The sequence below is a fragment of the Dasypus novemcinctus genome, chromosome 11 (genome assembly GCF_030445035.2).
Source record: "Dasypus novemcinctus isolate mDasNov1 chromosome 11, mDasNov1.1.hap2, whole genome shotgun sequence".
Lineage (NCBI taxonomy): Eukaryota > Metazoa > Chordata > Mammalia > Cingulata > Dasypodidae > Dasypus > Dasypus novemcinctus.
Genome location: NC_080683.1, coordinates 11,762,474 through 11,788,810, shown reverse-complemented (window position 1 = coordinate 11,788,810; position 26,337 = coordinate 11,762,474). Strand labels below are relative to the sequence as shown.

The 26,337-nt window shown below is 35.7% G+C and overlaps 1 protein-coding gene across 1 annotated transcript in view; it reads left to right on the top strand.

The window, feature by feature from the left end:
* KIF6 (kinesin family member 6) overlaps positions 1-26,337 on the top strand; it is a 484,487-nt gene that overhangs the window by 186,589 nt on the left and 271,561 nt on the right. Inside the window, exons 8-10 of the mRNA XM_058306677.1 lie at positions 135-278; positions 1,283-1,369; positions 12,421-12,524. Coding sequence (XP_058162660.1) covers positions 135-278; positions 1,283-1,369; positions 12,421-12,524 — 335 coding nt within the window. The remainder of the gene's footprint in view (positions 1-134; positions 279-1,282; positions 1,370-12,420; positions 12,525-26,337) is intronic.

Here is a 26,337-nt window from a genome sequence, read left to right as displayed (position 1 = left end):
TTTATTCTGAGTCCAAATTTTGAGTGTCCCCTGCTTGTAGTTCTTTCTCTTAGTATTTTTATTGCAATTGCAGTTGTTTGTCAGATGTGCATTTTCTGTTAAGGTGATATCAATATTTTTCTACTTTACCACAGGTTATCATTGCTCTTTCAGAAAAACACCGTTCACACATTCCCTATAGGAACTCCATGATGACCAGTGTCCTAAGAGACAGCTTGGGAGGCAACTGCACAACAACCATGATTGCAACCCTCTCTTTAGAGAAAAGGAATATTGACGTATGTTGGTCCTTCTTGCTGGAGATCTCAGTCTGTGTTTTGTTTTGTTTTGTTTTGTTTGTATGTTTTTTCAGTCTGGGTTTTTATTGTTAGTACATGAGAAAGACTTGAGGGTCCTAGTTGGGCTTCCATCTTTTCAACTGGATTGGGAAATGCCTTCAGAGGTAAATACTGTGCACAGTTCAAACTTTGGGTTATTTTCCAGCATATAGTAGCCCTATGTTATTATAATGACCTCACATACACAGGATGGTTTGAAGAAGCTTCATAAATAAAATTTTGGAAGGCCTGCTGTTGAGTTAGTTACCTCAGCCAGAGAAATGAGATGACCTACTAACTTCTCCTGCTTAGTTTTCCTCCCAATTACTAAAACCTGGGTGGTTTTAGTAATCCCTGAGATTACTAATCCCTGAGAGGTGTCCCTGTGCATGTTTTAGGATGCTTTAACAGGTACTGGTAGCTGAATCAGTTTCCTGGGTGACTCTGGGGCCAGCTGATATTTCATGCACTTCACTGTTAACTGAAGTTTGGGATCTAGGTACTCTGCAAAAGAGGAAAACAAGAAGCGCCAGAGGACTTTTCAAAACAAGGCCAGGCCCCAAGTGTATCGTCAGATGCCTTGGAAAGCCTTTCCTTTCAATCTGGTACAAAAACTTATTTTTGTAGTCTTGCATGTCTGTAGGTTATGATACCTATTAAGATTGTGATTTATATATGGGTTCTGGTTTAACAAATCAATAGCTGAAAAACACATATTTGTCACTTAGGACCTCAGGATCTACCACATTTTTGTCATTGGTCATTTTATTAAATTGAAACAAAATTTTGATATAAAATGATGTTCTAAAGCAAAGCTATATAATTTGGAGGCTTGTCTTTGTCGTGTTTTATCCATATCACTTTTTGGTAGTGCATTTTTTTTTCTGTGAATAAAATTAAGTTTTATCTAGGGAGAAATTTCTCTCTATGCTATAACATCTTAAGGAGATACTTTGCTTTATTAGGAATCTATATCTACCTGTAGATTTGCACAACGAGTCGCCCTCATAAAGAATGAAGCTGTCCTTAATGAAGAAATTGATCCCAGATTGGTAAGCAACTTTTAATTGGCTCTTTTTTTCAAAAAATTGAAGTATATGTAAGTTTAGCTACAATCTGATGAAACTTACTCTGTACCCGGCTATGCTCATAATGATGCATTAATTCATTTAATCCTTCCAGCAATCTTCTCTAGCTCCATTTTGTAGATGACAAAACTGAGGCACAGAGATTTGAAATAATTTGTTCAGAGTCACAGTGTTAATATGTAGCAGAGTCAGGATTCAAACCCAGGCAGCCTGGCTCAAGAGTCTTTGCTCTTATTTACAGTCTTTGCTCTTATTTACATTGCTTGACCATTAAAATGTGAACTGAATCCTGAACTCTCATACAGCACAATATATGTAAATATTTATATATGCTATAATTAGCTTTTAAAAAAAACATCAATTTAACCTTCTAGAGAGAATAGTAATAGACCTTTTTTCCCCCCCTAAGGTCCTGGGGCTGGGGATTGAACCCAGGACCTCGTATGAGGGAAGCCTGCACTCAACCACTGAGCCACATCAGCTCCTTTGAGTTGGTTGTTTCATTCGTTTGCTTGTTGTTTGTTTTTTATTTTTAGGAGGCACTGGGACTGAACCCAGAACCTCCCATGTGGGAAGCAGGAGTTCAACTGCTTGAACCACATCCACTCCCCAGTAATAGACCATTTTTATGAAAGCTTATAAAGAGAAGTCCTAATGGTTGTTAAATAGAACCATATTTTGCATAACAGTCCTGTTACTTCAGAGATATTTTAAAATTAATAATAAGTTTGATTATTTGGGACAATTGTCAAGTTTCTAGTTTTATAACAATGATCCTGCTTTATCTCAGTACTTTTTTAAAGCAAAAAATAATTTACAAGTTATATGACTAAGCTACTCACTATAAAAACAGGTACTTTCTCCTTTCTCTATTTTGTTAATTTTCTTTAAAATGAAATGCAACACTCAAGGACCTCATGCCAATATTGAAAATATTGAAATATTTCCATTTTGTAAAATTCCATAACTTACAATGTGTAATTTTCCAAATCATATTGTTTTTTATATCTCTAGAAAATAAGCTTTTGTAAACTTACTAGCATGCATTATAAAAAAGATGTAAAATGTTACCAACAGTGCTTCATTTAAAGTTTTCTCAAATTCACAGTTATTCATATTAATCACTTCCTTTTGATCCTTTGCCCTTGTTCCACTGAAATCATTCCATTGAAAGGTAGAGGAAAAGGAGGAAGAAAGAATAATGGGACTATCTGTTTTATTCTGCTCACCCCAGGGAGCACAAGGATCCCCTGTGCAATTCTCTTCTGGAGAGACCAGTGGGAGATTCAGGATCTATTTCCAGTACAGGTCCTGGTCAGATACCAGCAACAGTGCCACAGCTGGAGAAAGGAGACAGAATTCAAAAGCATAGGTCAAGTGGAAATGAACTCCCTAAGATGAATTCTGCTGTCATTGCCAGCAGGCCTGCAACATAACTGCAGAATAAGAAAGACAGTCACAGAGTTACGAATTTAAAGACAAAAATTAGTTCAGAACTGCAGAAAAGTAAACATATTAGTCATTGGAGGATTTTTTTTTCCTTTAAATTTGGCTTGGGAGGCTTTTCTTTTAACTTGAGGAATTTGAAGAAAGGTAAACATTATCATATGTGTGATGTAGGTTTGTGAGAGATTTAAAGAGAAGAGAAATCAGGAGTGAAAATCTAATAGCTGATGATAATTGAACAAATGTTGAGGTCTTCCTGGAGCATAGTAATCTGGTAATTGAGCAGTATTGTTTCCTGGTCTCTTTCATAATTGTTTCTAAAAACTGAAATTACTGTTCATTATTTTATGTATGGAACTTGTCTGAAGCACAAGTGACAATTGAAAATGTGTTCTTGAAAGCACCCAAGGCACAACTTATGTATGATTTCCTTTATCTTACAAAACTTAAGGGCAAAATGTGGAGCCAGCACTGTATGATCTGGGTTTCTGAGCATTGGTCTTGCTTTCTTTATAAATATTAGCATCTCAAAGGAACAGGTTAATAAAAGAACAATGAGGAGAACAGAATCTGTGGTGACTGAGCTTGGGCCATCATTTTCTAAGGATGCTTTAATTCCAGAAGTTCCTGCAGTAATTTGATGGGAAATGTGACTGTAACAATCTCAAATACAGGAAAATTGGGTTTAGTTTTGAGATTTCAATTTGATAAGAAAAAAATATTTTGGCAGTTGGATTCAACTTTGAAGGACTTATGATAAGTAAAAAATATGGCATCGGTGTTAATTTCATAGAAAGAGGGTGCAAATGAATGACTCGGGTAGTTCTTATCTAAGGATTTTTGTTATCAGAGCTTGATGATTCTGAAACATTTTTGAAAAGAAAGAAAGAAACAAAACCAACTCAATCCTGTGCATTTAAATGAAATTCTAGGAATACTGACATATTCAAAATACTCAGGATCATCTTTTGCTAACTTCTTGCCTATGTGGTCCAGATAACCTGAAATACACCTATATAAAATTTTGAAAACATCATTGGAAATATATATCCGAGGTTGAAGGGAAGTAAGAGAAATCTCCAGGGACTAGTAACAAAGCTGAAGCTACAGTCATCCTGGCATACAGGGGTGAAAGGTGTTATGAAAAAAGGAGAGAATTCAGAGCCCTGGGACCTTGCAAGGTGATGTTGGGCCTAAAGCCAGTGAAAGAATAAACTAGCAAAAAACCTGCCCACTGGCATAGAGATATGTTAGGCTTGTCTGCCTTAGTCTGCACTCTAGGTAGACAAAAAGGAGTTTCTCTGAAAATTTGAAAATGTAGCCTCTGCTTCACATGGGTTGGATATTCAAATTTATACAAACCCAAGTCAAGAATCTATAAAATGAACAAGAAAACAATGAAGTACATCCAAAAAAGTAAAAAGACAGGAAAAAAAAAGTACAAAAATGAATGAAAGCAAAAATAACAAGGAGAAATAACGAAACCCAAATATTTGTTGTTTTAAAAAAAAATAAATTAATAAAATATATTTTTTGGCAAAATGATAAAGAGAAAAATTAGAAAGGCACAAATGGATAAAATATTTTTATTTAAAGTAGGCATAACTATAGGTACAGTAGATATTTTAAAATAATAATAGAATGCTTTGAATGACTTTATGCCAATAAATTTGAAAGCTTAAACAAATGGCCAGTTTCCTTAAAAGAATCATAATACCAAAACCAGCTTAAGAAGAATTAAATATCTGAATAGATCTACAACTAATAAATAAACTGACTCAATGGTACGAAGCTATCACCAAAAAGAAATGAAAGGAAAGGGAAAAGAAGGGAAAAAATGGGTAGGAAAGGAAAAAGAAAGGGAGGGAGGGAGGGAGAAACCAGTCAACCATAAGGCCTAAAGGTATTTTTAATGAAAATTCCATTTATGTATGTATGTATATGATACAGAAGTAGTAGGTTTACAGAAAAATCATGCAGAAAATTGAGTTCCCTTATTACCACCCCTCCAACACACACATACAGTTTTCCCTATTGGCATTTTGCATAAGTGTGGTAACTTCATTACAATTGATGAAAATTATAATTATACTATTAACTATAATCCATAGTTTACATTAAGGTCCACTGTGTATAAAGTCATATTTTTAAAAAGTATTATTCTAATAACATAAATATAACCTAAAACTTCCTTCTTTAACCATACTCAAAGATGTAATTTGGTGATGTTAATTACATTCACAATATTGCGCTGCTATAGCTACAATCTCTTACCAAAACTTTCCATCACCCCATACAGAAACTCTTATCAATTAAACATTAACTCCCCATTCCCCACCCCAACCTAGCCCCTGGTAACTGTATTCTAGTTTCTGACTCTATGAATTTGCTTTTTCTAATTCTTTCTTATCAGTGAGATCATACAAAATTTGTTTTGTATCTGGCTTATTCCATTGTTTGTATATACCACATTTTGATTATATCTTCCTCTGTTGATTGACACTTGGGTTGCTTCCATCTTTTGGCAATTATGAATTATGCTGGTATGAGGATTGGTATACATGTATCTGTATGAGTCACTGCTTTCAATTCTTTTGGGTATATACCTAGATTCTTTTGGATATGTACCTAGAAGTGGAATTGCTGGGTTATATGATAATTCTATACTTAACTTTCTGAGGAACTGCCAAAATGTTTTCCATAGAAGCTGCACCATTGTACATTTCCAGCAACAATGAACAATAAACATCCTTCTCCAACCTTCTTATTTAAAAAAAGAAAAATAGTAGCCATTCTAGTGGGTGTGAAATGGTATCGCATTGTGGTCTTTGATATCCATTTCCTAATAGCTAGTAATTTTGAGCATTGTCTCATATGCCTTTTTGCCATGTGTATATCTTTTTTTGGAGAAATGTCTGTTCAAATCTTTTGCACATTTTTAAATTGCTTTGTTTATCTTTTTTGTTGTTGAGTTGTAGGATTCCTTTATATATTGTGGATATTAAACCTTTGGATATGTGATTTCCAAATATTTTCTCCCATTGTGTAAGTTGTCCTTTTCTTTTCATGATAAAGTCTGTTCATGAACAAAAGATTTAATTTTCATGAGGCCCATTCATCTTTTTTTCTTTTGTTGCTCATGCTTTTGGTATAAAGTCTAAGACATCATTGCCTAACACAAGAGCCTCATGATGTTTTCCTATGTTTACTTCTAGTAGTTTTAGTTTTAGTTCTCATATTTAGTTATTTGATACTTTTTGAGTTCATTTTTGTATGTGGTATGAGGTAGAGGTCCTCTGTCATTTTTATGTATATGGAGATCCAGTTTTCCCAGAACCATTTGTTGAAGAGACTATTCTTTCCCCATTGAGTGGATGTGCCACCCTTGTACAAAATCAAATGGCCAGAAATATAAGGGTTTATTTCTGAACTCCCAATTTTATTCCAATTTTATTGGTTTACATCTCTGGCCTTGTGCCAATACCACTCTATTTTGTTTATTGCAGCTTTGCAATAAGTTTTAAAATTTGGAGGTATGAGTCCCCCAACTATGTTCTTTTTTTTTCAAGATGGCTTTGGCTATTTGGGACACCTTACACTTCCATATAAATGTAATGATCCTCTGAAAAGGAGACTGTTGGAATTTTTATTGGGATTGCATTGGATCTGTAAATCACTTTGGGTAGAAGTGACATCTTAACATTATTTATTCTTCAAGTCCATGAACATGGAATGTCCTTTCATTTATTTAGACTTCTTTAATTTTTTTAAGCAATGTTTTGTAGTTTTCCATGTATAAGTCTTTTACATTCTTAGTTAAATTTATTCCTAGATATTCAGTTCTTCTAGGTGATATTGTAAATGGAACTTTTTCTTGAATTCCTCTTCAGATTGTTCATTACTATTGTATAGAAACACTACTGAATTGTGTGTATTGATCTTGTACCATCCTGTAACTTTGCTGAATTAATTAATTAGCTCTAGTAGCTTTGTTGTGGACTTTTCAGGATTTTCTATATATAGGGTCATGTCATCTGAAAATCAGGAAAGTCTTACATCCTCCTTTCCAATTTGGATGTCTCTTATTTTATTTTCTTGCCTAATTGCTTTGGCTGGAAGTTCTAGCAAAATGTTGAATAACAGTTATAACAGTGTACATCCTTGTCTTGTTCCTGATCTTAAAGGGAAAATGTCTAAGATTTCATAATTGAGTATGATGTTACTTTTGTGGATTTTTCATATATGTCCCTTATCATGTTGGGGAAGTTTCCTTTTGTTCCTAGTTTTCTGAGTTTTTTTTTTTTTTTTTTCCAAGAAGGGATGTCAAATGCCTCTTCTGCATCAGTTGAGATGGTCATTTTTTTTTTTTTTGGCCTTTGTTCTATTTAATGTGGTATATTATGTTAATTGATTTTCTTATGTTGAACCATCCTTGTATATCTGGGATAAATCCCACTTGTTCTTGGTGTATAATTCATTTAATGTGCTTTTGGATTCAGTTTGCTGGTATTTTGTTGAAGATTTTTGTATCGTATTCATAACATTTCTTGTGGTATCTTTATCTGGCTTTGTTATTAGGGTGATGTTGGCTTCATAGAATGAGTTGGGGAATGTTCCCTCCTCTTCAGTTTTTTGAAAGAGTTTAAGCAGGATTGGCATTAATTCTTGGAATATTTGATAAAATTCACCAATAAACATACCTGGTCCTGGAATTTTCTTTCTTGAGCGATTTTTGATTATTGATTCAATCTCTTTAATTGTTATTTGTCCAACAAGATCTATTTCTTCTTGAGCCATCTTAGGGATTTTGTATATTTTTAGGAATTTATCCATTTCATCTAAGTTCTTAAATTTGTTAGTGTACAGTTGTTCATAGTATACTCTTATAATCCTTTTTATTTCTATGGGGTCAGTAGTAATGTCCTTTTATGTCTAATTTTAGTTATTTGCATCCTTCCTCTTTTTTTTTTTTTTTGTCAGTCTAGCTAAAGGTTTGTCAATTTTACTGATCTTTTCAAAGAACTAATTTTTTATTTTGTTGGTTCTCTCAATTTTTTTTCTCTGTCTCACTTATCTGCTCTCCAGTATTTTAATTTTCTTCTTTCTGCTCACTTTGGGTTGTGTTTGCTCTTTGTTCTCTAAATCCTCTGTTAGTGAGTTTAGGTTTCTGATTATAGATTTTTCTTCTTTTATAATGTGAGTATTTCAATCCCATAAGTGTTGGTATTTGTGTTTTCGTTTTCATTCTCCTCTAGATATTTCCTAATTTTCTTGTGATTTCTTCTTTGACCCATTGATTTTTAAGAGTGTGCTGTTTAACTGCGACATATTTATGATTTCTCCAGTTCTCCCTGTTATTGATTTCTAGCTTCATTCCACTGTGGTCAGGGAATATATATTGTATGATTTCAATATTTTTGTGTTTATTGAGACTAGTTTTGTGACATAACATATGGTCTATCCTAGAGAATAATCAGTGTGCACTAGAGAAGAATGTATATTCTGTTGCTCTTGGGTGAGGTGTTCTATATATGTCTGTTAGGTTTAGTTAGTTTACAGAATCATTCAAGTGTTATATTTCCTGGTTGATCTTCTGTCTAGGTTTTCTATCCATTATTGAAAGTGGTATATTTGAAGGCTTCTACAATATATGTAGAACCATCTGTTTCTCCCTTCAAATCTGTCAGTATTTCCTTCATATAGTTTGAGGCTCTGCCCTTAGGTACATCTATATTTACAATTGTTATGTCTTTTTGTTGAATTTATCCCTTTATCAGTATATACTGACCTTCTTTGTCCCCCATAACAGTTTTAAACCTAAAGTCTATTTTATCTATTATTGGTATAGCTACTCCAGCTCTCTTTTGGTTACTGTTTGCATGGTATATGTATTTTTCTTTTCCTTTCAATCTCTTTTCACTTTCACTTTCAATCTACTTGTGTCTTTGAATTTAAGGTGACTTTCTTATAAACAGCATGGAGTTAGGTGATGTTTTGTTTTGTTTTGTTTTTTATCCATTCTGCCAATCTCTGACTGTTGGTTGGAGAGTTTAACTCATTTATATTTATAGCAACTACTTATAGTACAGGAATTTCTTCTGCCATTTTGCTATTTTGTCTTTGTAAGTCATATACCTATTTTGCCCTCAAGTCTTCCTTAAATTCATATTTATTTGATTTTTTTCTATTATACCATTTTCAGATCCTTCTCTTTTTCTTCTGTATATATTGTTTAGGTATTTTCTTTGCAATTACCATGGCACTTAAATGTAATATCCTAAATCTGTGACAATGGTGCTTGATTTGGTACCAGCTTTATTTCAGTAGCATACAAAAACTCTGTTCTCATACCTCTCCTCCCCATCACCTTTTTATTATACTTACTACAGATTATGTCTTTATACATTTCATACTTCCCCTCCTGAATAATCTATTGCATTTCCTAAAGCAGGTACTCTTTTGCCCCATGCTGCTTTATCTTAATTATTTCTTACACTGCTTTAGCTATCTGAAAACTGCTTCTGCTTTCAGGGCAAGTTTTGAGAGTAAGCCAAAGATGAATGTCCTGGTTAATTGTTTCAGACTGCCACCCGATAGATTGGCACTGACATATAGGCACCACAGTATGTACATAGGTTATTTTGCTCCCTCTGGAACAGGGTCAGGGTCCCACAATGGGTGTGCAGGGTGAATCCACACTGCACAAGGGAAGAGGAGAGAGGGGCCAGCAAAGGGTGGTATAAGCTTCTCCTATTGTTTAAAGTTGTTTCACTTGATTCAAGCACTTGACCATTTACTGCATTACTTTAACTATTTTCTGGAATTTTGAGGAAGATGGCACTGTGAGTTCTGGCTAGTTCAAAAATTCTGTGAGGGACAGCAATCTGAAGTGTCTTATGCTGCCATCGTGGTCATTTGCCCAATGTCTTTTTAAAGGTTAGAGTAATACCAAATATTCCAGGAAGAAGAAAAGTTTCAGTTTCTGTTTTAGGAATTTTGCAATTTGATCATAAGATCATTAACATGATTATATGGTTTCTTGGTTTTAGTTTAGGAATTTGAGGAAAATTTATCGTTAGAAAATATATCAGTGCATAGTAAAAGAAAAAACACTGTGGAAAAAATAAACACCAGATTCTTGATAATAATAATGTGGAATTAATTCATTTATGGAAGGCTATAAAAGGGCAGGATCTTTAAAAGAGTCTTTAATGTGTTATTTCTTATGCTAGGTAGTGGGTCCATGGGTGCATATTTTATTATTCTTTATATGTTTCTTATATCAGAAATAGTTTGCACTAAAATAAAAATCACATGAATTAAGATTCATTTACCACATGCACATATTAAATGAGAAAAATTATGTTTTTCTAAGTGCAGAAAAAGTATTTGATAACATTAAATATCCATCCATATTTTTAAAAGACTCATCAGACTATGAATATAGGTGAACATTGTTAAACTGATTAAGGGTATCAACCAACAGTCTATAGCATACATCATTTTTCAAGGTCAAATATTAGAAGGAATGAGACTACAATGTCTTAAGCATGGTACTTGCAAGTCCTAGCTAGGAAAATAAGACAATAAAAGGAAATAAAATTTATAAAAGGAAAAATCTTTCATTATTTGCAGACAGTCTTATTGCATATGGAAAATCCAAAGATATTTAATAATAGAACCAATAATGAAGTTCAGAAAATTGTTTGATATATAATCCAGTCATAAAAATCTATCACACTTCTTTACACCAACAATAAGAAAATGTAATTTTTAAAGAATTCCATTTATAGCAACAACAAAAACGTTAAAATGCTTGATATAAAATCAAAGGAACATAGATATTTATAGAGAAAATTTAAAAATCTTTATTGAATGGAATCACTGAAAAGCTATACCATGTTCAGTGATGGGATGATTCAATATTGTTAATTTGATGTCTTACAAAGTTAATCTTTTAACTCAGTGTACTTCAATTAAAATTTGACTAGGTTTTTGGGAGAATTTTATTAGCTCAGTTTAAAATTTATATGGAAGAGCAAATAGCCAAGAATAGTCGAGTCTATTTTGAAAATGAGCTTGCCCTGTCTAGATTTCAAAATTTTTTATCGTATAGTAATTAAAACAGTGTGATATTGGCATATATATAGGCAAATAGACAAATTTTTCAACCAGAATCAGATACATTCACATGTGGAAACATGTTATTTAACAGAATTATAATCACAAATCTTATATGATTAGCCATATAAAAAATAAAATTAGATCCCTATCTCACACCTTATTAAAAATTAAATCCCTTCCTCCTTGGTGTGAAAAAAAAAGCTTTAAAACTCTTAGAACAACATGTAAGAAAACATTTCTGAGTTTGGTATGAACTAGATTTTCTTTAAGAAGACACAAATCATAAATTATAAAGGAAGAAATTGATAAATTAGGTTACACTGAAATTTAAAACTTTCATTTAACAAAAAGAATACCATATAGTAAAAAACATGCCATAGATTGGGGGAAAAAAAGATGTTCATTTATTAAAACCAATAGAAGATTCAGATCCAGAATATATAAAGAAGACTGCAAATTGATAAGGAAAAGAAAAAAATTCAATTGGGCCATAAGCAAGACTGTTAATAATTAATCACCGAAGAGAAAATCCAAACAGCCAATATATGTACATGCAATCAGGTCATCCTCACTAGTAATCAGGAAACTGCAAATTAAAGCTAAAGTGAGATGCCATTTTACACCTACCATATTGGAAAAGCTAAAATGCCAAAACAATGTGGGTAATTAAGAACTTACATAAATGGCAGGTAAAAATGTAAATTTGTACAACTACCTGGAAGAGCAATTTAACAATATATGATAAAGGGAAGATACACATACAGTACAACCAATTTTAGTTATACACTATAGAGAAACTCTCCCACATGTACCAAAGAGATTTATAATTATGTTCACAGCAATATTGTTTGTAATAGCAAAAGTAAAAAAAACCTAAATGTCCATCAACAAGAGGCATAGGTAAATTGTGATTTATTCCTTTACTGACATATTACATATATCTATGAAAATTAATGAGCTAGAACCACATGAAGCACTGTGAATAATCTCAAAGATGTAATGTGAGGGAAGAAACAAGTTGCACTTATATGCAGTATGACAGTATTTACATAAAGTTTAAGGCATGCAAAATTATACTATACATTATTTATGGTTTCGTTCATACATATGGAGTAAACATATGAAAACATTCAGAGAAGTGATATTCACTAAATGCAGTATAGTGATCACCCCAGGAAAGATTGAAGGGGATTGGGAAAGATACAAAGGGATTCCAATTACATCAATAATATTTTACTTGTTAAAGGAAAAAAAAGGATCCTAGAATTATTTTGGCAAAATGTTAAGATTTAACAAACCTCAATGGTGGATACAAGAGTGTTTATTGTCACTTTCTCTATACCTTTTTTGTCCCTAAAATATTTCATAATTTTGTAGGAACTGTGCTCTCTGTCACATGTTCACCTTAATGAGATGTTGACACTCTCCCACCTTACCTTTTGTAGATGATTATCCGCCTACAAAAGGAAATCCAGGAACTGAAGGATGAACTGGCCATTGTCACAGGGGAGCAGAGGACAGAGGCGCTCACAGAAGCAGAGCTCCTTCAGTAAGCCTGCAGCTATTTTTTTTTTCTTCTTTTGCTTTAACAGTGAAAGTTTGTGTTAACTTCTTAGTTGGCCCTAACGTTACAAATTCACCTCAAAGCATGACGTTCTCCTGGGACAGTCTGAAACTGTTTAGGCGCCAGTTAAGAGTGGCAGTTTTCCATGAATAGCTGCATAAGGCTGGCAGTGTTTTTGCTGCCTCAGCTTTGAGGAAGTGAAGAACAGAGCATGCAGAGGATGGGAATATCTTTCTCATGCCAGCTCAAGAAAAGGTATTGTATAATAGTCATGCAACTTTAAAAAGCACACACCAAATACACTTAAGCTGTGCATCTCAGATCTGACAGGATTTCAAGAAATGTCCTTTGTATTAAACAGCATCTTGCTGCAAGCACCAATTTATCCCACGCCAAAGTAAGCCCTCTCCTTTAATAAACAAATGGCCCATATATTATAGTTCAAACACTTGAAATGGGAATGAAAGCAGGTATTCAGGGCTCTCTATACAAGGGCAGCGTCTTTCAGAGCTTTTAGATTTAGCCATATGGCAGGTCAGTGGCACAATGGGGGCTCTCATTTGCTCTGTGATCTCGAGCCACGTGGTGGGCTTTCTGTTGTTTCTGCATCGCTTAGTAAGCATCTGTGGAGTGGTTAATAAGCTACTAGACACAGGAGGCAGCAGTTTTCTCTATTTCCAAGTAAGAAAAGAACTACACAAAATTTTCAAGGTATATTGCCATTTCACCTAGCCTTCCCTTAAGAGAGAAAACCAGTAAACAATAGAAGCAATTAAAGCAGTTGTATTTAAACTGTTGCCTGGCTGCCTTTGAAGGTAGCTCTAAAGCTTAAGAAGCCTTATACAAGGCTTCAATTATGTTCAAAGCTTTCATCCTCTAGGACAGTGTTTCATAATTCTAGATATATTATGAAATAATAAACTGCTTTGTGGCATAATTGCAATTTAGGTGAAATATATTTCCAAAATTCATATTTTGGTGAATTTTACATTACTTCTTGAAATAATTTAGATATCTTAGATGTTGAGAAACTCAAGTTGAGAATTCCTTCCCTGTTGTGCTCTCCTCCCCCCAGAAAAGGCAATTACTGATTATTATTTTTGAAGATCTCTCTTCAGGGTTTTGATCTCCAAGTTAGAGTTCAGTCAGGAAAGCAAAAACACTCTAGGCTTTTCAACAGTTTAATACAGGGAATTGATTACATGGGAGTTGGTACTAAGAAGCAGAATGAGGCAGCACCCCAAAGATCAGTAACAGCAGGAAACTCCTACATGTCTGGGGCTGAAGGGACAGCAGAAGCTTAAGAGCTAAACCATACTACATAAAATAACATGACTTTAAAATGCTGTTTGACCTAAAGTAAGGGGGAAATGGAAAGGAGAAATGAGTTTATATGGCTACGAATTTCTAAAAAAGAGTCTGGAGGCTGGCAGAAGGATTGCCCTCATGCATAACTGAGCAGAGTCAGAGAGACAGATAAAGCAGATACAACCCCCAGATATTGGTTCCTTTGAGGGCTAAAGAGACCCATGGGAGTTATGGTCATGGCTGATGGGGTTAACTACCAGGTCAGATGGCCCCTCTTTGGAAAGGGTGTTTATGTGTGATGAATCTGGACTCAGATGGGATCTTCCTTCATAAGACTTTCATGCTAATGTGCTGGAGGTGCAGTTATTGTTGGGGTTTAAGATATATTTAGGGGATTTGAATCTCTGGACTGATAATGTGATAGCCAGGTCCTGAGCCTCAACAGACTCCAGCACCTACAATCTGATTTATTGGACTTACCACACTCAGCTAAGATGGAGTTGAAGAAGGACAACCACCACACCATGGAACCTAGAGTGATTACAACTGAAAGTGGGAGGATTGCATCCAGCATCCATGTGGAATCTGAGCCTCCTCTTGACATAGAGGTGCAATGGACACAACCAATCCAATGCCCACATAGAAGAGGTGGCATTGGATGGGGAAAAGTGGACATGGTGGCTGATGGGTATGGGGAAAGGCAGGAAGAGATGAGAGGTGGAGGCGTCTTTGGGACATGGAGCTGCCCTGGATGGTACTTCAGAGGCAATCACCGGACATTGTAAATCCTCACAGGGCCCACTGGATGGAATGGAGGAGAGTATGGGCCATGATGTGGACCATTGACTATGAGGTGCAGAGGTGCCCAAAGATGTACTTACCAAATCCAATGGATGTGTCATGATGATGGGAATGAGTGTTGCTGGGGGGGGGGAGAGGTGGGGTGGGGGGGGTGGGGTTGAATGGGACCTCACATATATATTTTTAATGTAATATTATTACAAAGTCAATAAAAAAATAAATTAAAAAAAAAAAAAAAAGAGCTAAACCATAAGGACCGCAGAAGCGCTGGGATCCATGGCATCCTTCAAGTTGGGGAGGGCCTGGCTTCTTCCCTTATCTGACTTCCTAGTGCCTCCCTGTGGCTGAACTTGCCCATTAGCCCCTTTGTTAAAGGAGCCAGGCAATGTAGAGTCCTGTGATGTAGAGTCAAACAGGGGAAAGGTGGAAAATCGGATCTAAGAGCAGACAGGGAAATGGCCAGCATAACAAATAAAGACCAGAAAGTCTCCAGAGCTTTCACTGATTTCTGTATATACTCTGTGTTACTCAGGAGGCTCGGTTTAAGGGTAAGATGTTAAATGTGGTACTTTCAAGATGGCATACTGGGTAAGTAAATGCTGCAGATTTATTTAAAATCTTGGGAATTATAAAATGGTATAACAAAACACATCAATCTATAGCCACAACCAAAAACATGAGGGGAATTCTCAAAGGTCTAGAAGCTTCAAGGAATTCCTGAGAAACTAAGAGGAGGGGAAGAGATATGTACAAGAAAAGAATAGACCAGGACATGGGTGCAGCACCATGAGGCACTTGGTTTGGAAACGGGGGAACCCTGATGCAGGAAAGGACTATGAACAGCAAACAAATGTTTGGTTAAGCTGTCCTAGTGGAGCCGTTTGCCCTCTGAGCTCCTGTACACACCAGTTTTTCTTCTCCACCTAATGGGTCAGTGCTTAGGTTGGAGAAACAGGGAAGACCCCCAGGTTCCTGATGTTTTCCAAGACAAAGGATACCAGGTAAGCTCTGAAACCCAGCTGCTGTGACATGCAGCCAAACACAGTGCTCTGCCCACTCCCCATTCTCACTGAAAACAGTGTGGAGTATGAGCTCCTGCAGCCGTTTTAGCCCTCAACTCCGGCTGGCAGCCCGAGCTGAGACAGTTGAGAGTCTAGAAAAGATGAGCTCACAATCAGGAATGACTAGAACTATAAGAACTACCAACTCTGAGAGAGACAAGAATAAGAGAAATTTACAATTTGGAGGGCTTCAAAACTGAACTTGACAAGAAGAGTAATTAATATCCCTATATTAGTCTACAGGGGATGCCCAGTGCAAAGTACCAGAAATCTGTTGGCTCTTATAAAGAGTATTTATTTGGGGTAAAAGCTTACAGTCCTGAGGCCGTGAAAAGTCCAACTCAAGGGAATATAATAGGTACTTGCTCACCAAAGTCAGCTGCCACATGTTGGAGGAAGATGGCAGGAGATCTGTGTTGGAGAAGATGGCAGGAGATCTGTGTTGGAGAAGATGGCAGGAGATCTCTGTGAAGTTTCAGCCTTCCCCTCTGGGCTTCCTCTCAGGCTCAGCTGCTCTGCCTCTTCCCAGCTGGCAGCTGCAGACTGGCATAGGGCTTGTCTAGATCAGTCTTGGCTGTCCCACTGTCTTCCTGATTCCAGCTGTAAGTTGTCAGGCAAAATGGTTCATCTCTTCCTGGGGCCCAGCCACTCAAACCTTCTCCTTTCTGTTACATGGCAGGATGGAAATTGACAGCACGCTCTCTTCCTATGTGTCTGTCTGAGTAAGTGTCCATTTATATCAGACCCAGCAAGGGAGCAGAGACTCAACCTGCATCACACCCACTGATGTACTCAAATCAAAAGCCCTAATCTTAACAGGTAATCTAATCAAGACAGCTCAGCTGAATTCAATACAAATCAAAGGGTATCACACCCAGAGGAACAGATTAGTTTACAAACATAATCTTTCTCTTTTTTGGGATTCGTGAAATAAACTCAAACTGCTACAATCCCTAAATAAACAAACTATGATACTGTATACATGAACCAAGAACGGGATTACCACGTGCTAAGCAAAATAGCCATATTGCAAAAAAATGTTTAGAACCTCAATATATGGAAGAAAATCCCCAAAACTACTTGAGAGGGAAAAATTGTTAAAATCAAAACCCTGATTTAGAGAAGAATTCTCATCAGCAACTCTGGAAACAAGAACTTACAGTGCAGGAAAATAAAATAAAACAAAAAGGGGAAATGGATGTGGCTCAAGCAATTGGGTTCCTTTCTATCATATAGGAGGTCCAGGGCTCAATACTCGGGGCCTCCTGGTGAAGGCAAGCTGGCCTGTGTGGCGAACTGACCCACACAGGAGTGCTACCCCACACAGGAGTGCTGCTCCACACAGGAGTGCTGGCCCATGGAGAGCTGCTGCAACAAAAAGAGACACAGCGGAGAGACAGTAAGAGACACAACAGGCCAGGGAGCTGAGGTGGTGCAGGAGAATGACCACCTCTCTCCCACTCCAGAAGGTCCCAGGATGGGTTCCCGGAGCTGCCTAATGAGAATACAAGTAGACACAGAAGAACACACCATGTATGGACACAGAGAGCAGACAATGGAGGGAGAGGAAAGACAAATAAATAAATCTTTAAAACAAAAAAAAAGTACAAAACAAAAAGGACCTTGAATGTAGATATTTATATCTAGCTAAATTAGTAGTAAAGTAAAGGTGAAATAAAGGCACTTTTAAACATAAAAGGGCACCCTAGATCCCATCTGAAAGAACTACCACAGACTGTATCTAGCAAAAAGAAAAATTCAATAAAGTATAAAAAGCAACAATGGGCAAATTTTATGTCTTTATGATACATTGTATTGTATTTACATTGTCTTTTGCTAAAATTACTTGCTATTTATGACATAAATGAATTTTTCTGTCTAAATGTTATTGAAATATAAGTTTGCCATTCACAGGGGTTTGGAGATACAATGGAGAGAAATAAAATTGTGACAACAGATTTAAAATACTGAAGGACTCTGCTATCTTGGATTTCTTTTTGTTGATCTATAGATCACAGATATACAAATGTCACCTACACAGATTGTATATGGACAGTATGCAGGGTTGCCTTTATTTTTTTGTGGCACTTAGTTCATTCATTAATTCACTCATGTATTCCCTCAACATTTATTATTCATCTGCTTTTCACAAATCTCTACCCTAGGACCTGACAGGAACACAAAAATGAACAAAGGGCTCACAGTTTAGTGTAGATGACTAATGCAAGGACAAAAAACAGTGATACAAGATGAAAAGACATAAACAAAACACAGTGAGATTGCACAGACCATAATGATTAATTTTACATTCAGGAATCATGTAAAACTAGTTTAAGTGCTACCAAGTAATGACAGCAATTCCCAATGAAATGACTTCTCTGATATTAGGATAAGTGTACTATAGAACATCACATTATATTAGTGATTCCTGATCAGAAGTTAAGGAAAGCAAATTTTGCAAACCACATCCACCGGACCAAAACAAAGCAGAGTTTCACAGTAATCCAGGAAATTTGGTGCTTGTTCATACTGACAGTATGGATTGTTCAGTTAATGTGTTTTGTTGTTGTTACCATTATTATATTGTTATTGCCGTTATTTTTGCCATAATTACTTAGACTGAATATTAGTACAATCTAAAATTTAACAGATTTGCAGGAAGTCCTTTATTCTCTTAAAGTGGAAGTGATAAATTTAAAATTTCCCCTGTTTGGAAGAGTTAGAGCAGAACTGAAGTTAAGTCTTCTTTGAATATTTGTTAAAATTTTCATGTGAAGCCATATGATCATTAACTTTTGTTTGTTGATAGCGTTTTGTTATCTCTTTCTTATTAGTATTTAGTTTGCTGAGATCTTCTACTTCCTCTTGAGTCAATGTGGGTGGTTTGTTTGCTTCTAGGAATTTGTCCATTTCATCTAGGTTATCTAATTTATTGGCATACATCTTGTGACAGTTTGAAGTTCTTTTAAGAATCCCAAAAAGAAAAAAGATTGTTTTGAACTAATCTATTCCTGTAGGTGTGTGTCCCTTTTGGACTATGTCAGTGAGGCATGACACAAGTTGGGTTTTGCTGGGCTTTATATAAACAGAGACACAGAGAGAGAGGAAGCTGCCATTTTTGATCCTGCCATGTGAGAGAATACTCAAGGATCACTAGCAGCCAAAGCTTAAGCATGAAGCCCCCAAGAGACTGGACCATGGAGGAGCTCAAGGGTAAAGAGACTAGCCGTGTACCTGATAGGCCACAGAGAACTTTGGAAGGAAGTGGAGCAGCCAACACTGGAGAAGAGACCCAGAAAGAGCCAAGCCCTATGCCTAGTTGCCCGTAGCTGAGCACCAGGACGTGGGAGATTCTGGAAGGGAAGGCAGGGACCTCTGCAGAGAACAGTGGTTATCTTGCTTCATCATGTGGCAGGATCCCAGGATCACCAGTAGCCAACTTTTATGAGAAAGCATCTTTGCTGATGCCTTGATATTGACATTTTACAGTATCAGATGTGTAAGCTTTTACCCTAAACAAAATTCTTATTATAAAAGCAAAGAAAAAAAATTGCCCCTAGATGTGTCATTGCTATATAACACCATTAGTTTGCACTTCTTTATCCTTTCAGACCCCTTAGACAGTTACTCAGGAATGTGTATCAACTTCAGTCATACCATTTCACCTGAACTCCCAGGTTGTGAGGTAGTAATGTTGGAGAAAAGAGCTCCACAGCTTTGGCAGATCTAAGTGGCAGAAATTCTCTAGCTCTCATTCACTTCTCTGACCTGCTAATTCCTGGGCTTTTGTCTACTGACATGGCATAAGGACATTCCTGTCAGGGGTACTCTGAAGGATGTCAGAAAGCAGATATTTAAAAGAAAGGATATTCTATGTAATATGCATTTGTGTAGTTAGGATGTCTGTTGATAGCCAACCCTATCAAAATTTTTGAATCATTTCCCAACATTTCAGTTTTTAATGTAATTATTTGTTGCATTGACTTGGATGCTTTAACTGAAGAGGATTTTAGATGTCAGCCTCCAGTTACTGTGATATTTTTAGTTTACATCTTTTTTTGGAGTGGGGGAGCTGAGCAAATTTGAAAGGAGACAGCTGGCTGAAGACTGCATAGCCAAGTTAATGTTTATACAGAACTTCTTGGGTGAAGATTTGATTCTAATTGATTCTCTGAACACATACCTCTTTGTTCCTCTGGTAAAACAATAAGCCTGTAGATCTTTGGCAATTATATCCTGGCCCAAATCTAAGTGAGTGGAATATTTTTTATACAGCAGCATTTTACTTCTGAGATGGAATTGAACTGGATCCCATGTACTCAAGTTAACTAAAGTGTCTGGATACCTCTAAACATCTAGATCATTTTCTAACAATAACAATAAAAAAGTATACTCATACTAATCAGCTGTATTCGTCTGCAAAAGGGGTACTGATGCAAAGTACTAGAAATCTGTTGGCTTTTATAAAGGGTATTGATTTGGGATAAAAGCTTACAGTTCCAAGGTCATGGAAAGTCCAACTCAAGGTACCATAAGAGGTGCTTTCTCACCAAAGTCAGCTGCCATGTGTTGAAGCAAAATAGTGGACAATCTCTGCCTGGTCTCTCAGGGCTTCCTGTATCAGTCTCTGGCATTGGGTTCATTTCTTTCCAGACCTTCTCAGCTGCTCAGCTGCTCTGTTCTCCTTCCACTGCAAACTTTTAGGTAAATGGCTCATCTCTCTCCAAGGCCCCAGGATCAAAAATGACAGAGCTCTCCCTTTCTTCTTGTGTGTCTTCTTGAGTGTCTGTTTATATCAGCCTACCAAGGGGCCAGGAACTCAACTTGAGTCATGCCCTGCTGACATGGCTGAATCAAAAGTCCTAAACTGATCTCATCAAACAAACTTAAAGCCTTTGAATTTAATATAATCAAAGGTTATCACATCCAGAGGAACAGATTGGTTTACAAACAATCTTTCTCTTTTTGGAATTCATAAATAATCTCAAACTGCCACATCAGCTAATCCTTCTAACTGAATTTACTGAGCATCTACCAGATGCTAACCATTTTAATAGGTGCTTTTAGGAATGCAGGAGTATAGGAAATCATACACACGCACGTACACACACATATATACATATAAGTACATGCACATATATGTATAAACAGAGAACAAGAAAGTATTAGTGGAAAGAATAAATCGACACAGACAATTTCAAAACCTTAAATCCATTTCCAGTTCTACTGATATTAGATTTTGGGGTTTTTTTGAAATATATTTTTTTATTTAAAATAGTTATTTTTTGAGGGGGGGAGTTCTCTGGTATGTTTTATTTATTTCTTTATTTTATTTCTTTATTATCTTTTTTTTAAAGATACATAGATCACACAATGTTAAATTAAAAAATAGAAGAGGTTCCCATATACCCCAATCCCCACACCTCCCACTCATCCCACATCAACAATTTCTTTCATTAGTGTGGTACATTCATTGGATTGATGAGTACGTTTTGGAGCATTGCTACACAGCATGGATTATAATTTATGTTGTAGTTTATGCTCTCAGTCACCATCCCAGGGTCCTCAGGATGAAGGAATAAGATATGGATTAGAGTGGACTTACTGGTATTCTACTATAGAATTATTGTGACTCTAGCAATGGAAGAAATTATATCATTGATGTGGAGACAGTGACCATGGCAGTTGCTTAGGTCAGGGAGAAGGAAAAAGAGGTGTGATGTTGGAGCATTTTTGGGACTTGGAGTTGTTCTCAATGATATTACACAGACAGATGCAGGACATTATATATCCTGCCACAACCCATATTAGATTTTAATAGCTCTCTAGACTTGTGTCCTTAGGAGTAAAGTAAGAGAAGTGGACTAATGATATCTTTGTGCTCTTTCAGCTCCATGTTTAAATTTAATATCTGTTTATTATCTATGGGTTAGTCCATTACTTACTCATTATCTATGATACTAAAAAGCTAAATCATTATATAAGAATTCAGAAATAAGGGAAATCATTTCATATTTCACCCATGGAGTAAGCTGAACAGGCTTAAAAGGTGTTAAGAGGAAGAAGGTACCATTCTAAGATGGAGACCACATGAACAAAGGTGCAGAGAGTGAATATACGCAGTATGAAGAAGAGAGGGAAAACAGCAGGAGAGGAGGGTGGGAGCTTGTGCATAGATGGCACTTACTAATGAAGATCGGAATTGAAACTGGCTTGGCAGGAGTTGGGGTTCTCTTGAAGAACTGAAGAAAAAGATTAGAGAGATCAGTAATGATTAGGAAGTGTATTGTGGTTTAATAATATTGCAATTCACTCGTTTGTTCATTTATTCATTCATTCATTCAATTAATGTTTATTCTGCTCCTTCTGTGTGCTGGAGATACCAAAATCAACAAAAAAAAATGCTTACCCTCATGGAGTTTACATTCTAGTGAGGAGAGATAGTTCACAGGATAAATACAAAGTATTGCAGAAGCAGAAAGTGCAAAGTGCAAATATAAAATGGGAGTTGTAATTTTAATTTAACAGGAAGGACTTAAATGATAAAGTTGTCGGGACTATAACTCTGATAGTAATGGTTAGAATTAGCTGGCCTGAGAAATAAGGAAGATATAATCAGATTTGGAATGTGATAAGGGAAGAAATCAGATTTAGGAGACTGTAGTGATGATAATGAGAATGGAAAGGAAGAGACAAATCTGAAAGAATTTATAAAGAAAGAATCAGTAAAATTGATGGCTATAGGTATAAAAGAGATAAAGAGGTGCAAATACTAAGATTTCAAGACTTTAAAACAGGTTATCAGGGCATGAAAAATTGGGAAAGGAAGTGGGTTGGGGATAAGAAAAGAAGTGAATACTTGATGTACAGATGAAATCTGGAGCTTTATAGGAAGGTTGGAATTGAAGGTTTAAATTTTGGAGTGATTTACATTGATGTAATACTGAGGTTAGACCCAAGGGTCACTTCAGAAATTCTCTGATTTAATTTGAACTATGTAATAATTGAGATCCACAAGACCTATATCTTTCTATATTCAAGCTTATTATAGGTGGATTGCCATCTAAGTTATTTCTACTTAGCCACTTTATCCATTCCCTCTTCTGCTCATATCTATTTACATATAATTAAATGTTCCATTCCTTGGATATTTTCCAATGGGGGAAAATATCCCTTTCTTTATGACTCAGAGCATTAATAGTCAACAATGTAGAAAGATGAAACATTAAAAGGAAAACAAGGGACTGTTATGAATAACTTAATGACAATAAATTTACTAGTTTAGGTAAAACTGACAAATGCTTAAAAGACACAAACAACCAAAACTCACTCAAGAGAAAGAGAGTACCTGAATAATCTTATATCTAGAGAAGAAAATAAATGCAAAGTTTAAAAGCTTCCAAAGTAGGATACAATGGGCCCAATGAATTCTACCAAACATTTAAGGAAGAAAAATACAGCAATTTTATACTAACTTTTCCAAAATATAGAGGAGGAGGAAACAATTCCCACTTTATTTTATGAGGCTAGCATTACATTGACATCAAAAGCAGACAAATATATAACAAGAAAACTACAGACCAACATCCTTCATGAATAAAAATCCTTAACAAAATGTCATGTATCATGTCCAGCAAATGTATAAAGGATAATAATCATGACAAAGTGGAGATTATCCTAGGAATGCAAGATGGGCTTAACATTTGAAAATAAATAAATGTAATTCAGATCAACAGACAAAGAAAAAAAATCATCTCAATAGATGCAGACAAAGAATTTAACAAAACAAAAATCTTCATTAAAAGTCCATCAACTGGTAAAGGGCATCTACCAAAAAAAAGAACAGTTAATTAAGTGAAAGAAATAATGCATTTTCCTAAAATTGGAAACGAGGCAAGTGTGTCCTTTTTACCACTTCTATTCAATACCATACTGAAGGATCTAGTCAGCACAGTAAGGCAAGAAAATAAATAAAAGGCATACAGAATTGGAAAGAAAGCAATAAAGCTGTCTTTGTTAACAGATAAAATGACTGTCTATACAGAAAACCCCAAACTACAAAAAAAGACTACTAGACCTAATAAATAAATTTAGCAAAGTAGCAGTATACACGGTCAATATACAAATCCATTGTATTTCTGTATACTTACAATGAACAACTAGAAAATGAAATTTAAAAAATAGTATCAAAAAAGTAAAATACTTAGGTATAGAGCTAATAAAGTATGTGCAAGATCAGTAGGCTGAAAACTATAAAACATTAATGAAAAATTTAAAAAGCTCAATAAATAGAGAGATATACTATGTTAATGGATTGTACTATTCAATGTTATTAAGATATCAGTTCTCCCCAAAATGATCTGTAGATTTAATGCAATCCCAATCAAAAGTCCAACATCCTTTTATTTTAATCCCCGCTCCGCCCCCCCCCCCATGGCTTTTTGCATGCTATCTGCTCTCTGTGTCCATTCACTCTGCATACTTCTGTGTCTGTATTTATTATTTTATTTTCCCTCTCCCCTTGCAGCTTGCTTGCTTTCTGCTCTCTGTGTCCTTTTGCTGTGCGCTCTTCTGTGTTTGTTTGTTTTTTTGCTTGTCTCCCTTTTCTTTTTTTTTTTTTGGTTGCATCACCTTGCTGAGTCAGCTATCCGCGGTGCTTTCAGGCTGGGCAGCACTCCACAGTGTCTGCGGGCAAGCCTGCCTTCACAAGGAAACCCTGGGACATGAACCCAGGGCCTCCCATATGGTAGACAGGAGCCCAACTGATTGAGCCACAGCTGCTTCCCTCCAGCATTCTTTTGCATGTGTGTGGAAATTGAAAGGTGCTTTTAAAATGCACAGAAATGTAAAGAACATAGAATAGCTAAAATAATTTTGTAAAAGAAGAGCCCTTACCTTGTACCATAAACAATAATTTAGTCAAAGTGAATCATAGATTTAAATGTAAAACTTAAAATACAAAACTTCTTAGGAAAGCACAGGAGATAATCTTTGTGACCCTGACTTACACAAAGATTTCATAAGTCAGAAAAAGCATAAACCATGAAAAAATGATAAATGGAACTTAACGCAAATTTTAAATTTATGCTATTTGTAACACTTTATTTAAAAAGTTAAGAAAACGAGCCATAGACTAGGAGAAAATATTTTCAAATCACATCTCTGACAAAAGACTTTCATAAAAAATTCTTAAACAATTCTAACAATAACAAGAAAAGTTAAAACATAAAGAAAAGATTTGAACAGACACTTTATCAAAAAAAGATACAGATGGCAAATAAGGACATAAAAGCTCAACATCCTTAGTCATTAGGGAAATGCAATTAAAACCATAATGAGATACTATACAATTACTGTAATAGCTTTAAAAACTGAGAATAACATTGTTGACAAGGATGCAGGACAAATGAAACTCTCATACATTGCTGGTGAGAATGCAACATGGTACAGCTACTTTACATAATCAGTTTGGCAGTTTCTTATAAAGTTAAACTTAACAATTACCATAAACCCAACAATCCCACTCCTAGGCATTTATACATGAGAAATGAAAATATATGTCCATACAAAGACCTCTACATGAATATTTATACAGGCTTTGTTAATAATTACCCAGAACTCAAAACAACCCAAATGTCCCTCAACTAGTGAGTGGCTAAACAAACTGTGATACAGCCATACAGTGGAATTCTACTCAGCAGTAAAAAGAAATGAATTGTTGATATACACAATACTTGGATGAATTGCAAAAGCATTGTGGCAAGTCAGAGAAGTAATAAAAGCCAAACACAGAAGATTATGTATTATAGGATTCCATTTAGATGACATTCTGAAAAAGAAAAAGTATAGAGACAGAAATAGGAGAGGGGATTGATTACATTTGTCAGAAGTCATAATATTATACATCTAGAAGAGGTAAATATTACTGACTCTAAGTTTTACTTCAATTAATTTGACTTTGAAAAATTGGAAAAATCTCTGTGAAAAATTACAATACAGAATTAAAAGACCAGTCATCAAATGAACAAAAAGTAAAACAACATAACTGTACAGTAAGGACTTTACCTTTAGGTAAAATTTTGCTATGGATTGCTTAATAATGGCAACTTGTCTTAAACTGCAAGCGCCTCAGAGCATCAAAATATATCTTTTTAAAAATTAATTACTACATATACAAGTTCCTGCTCTGCTACCAAACCCACAAACTGCTCTGTATCAGCACCCATCTCTCCCTCCTTCTTGTTAAAATATAGGCTAGTCCCTTTTGTCTAGAATTGATCTCATCATCTATAATGTGATATATGTAATATGATTATAATATAATATAAATCCAGTCCCTTCTGCCATCTTAGGAACACTCAATTTTATTTTCACTTTATCTTTAACTTCTTCCTATTTATTGGGTCCTCCTTGTTAGTATTTAAATGGGCTTGGAAAACAGATGTGGCTCAGGTGATAAGGCATCCACCTACCATATCAGAGGACCCAGGTTCAATCCCTGGGGCCTCCTGGTGAAAAAGAAGAAAAGAAAGCATGCCTGTGAAGTAAGCCAGTGCCTGCATGGTGAGCCAAGTGCCTGTGTGATGAGCCAAGGTCCATGTGGTGAGCCGAGTGCCCACACAGCGAGC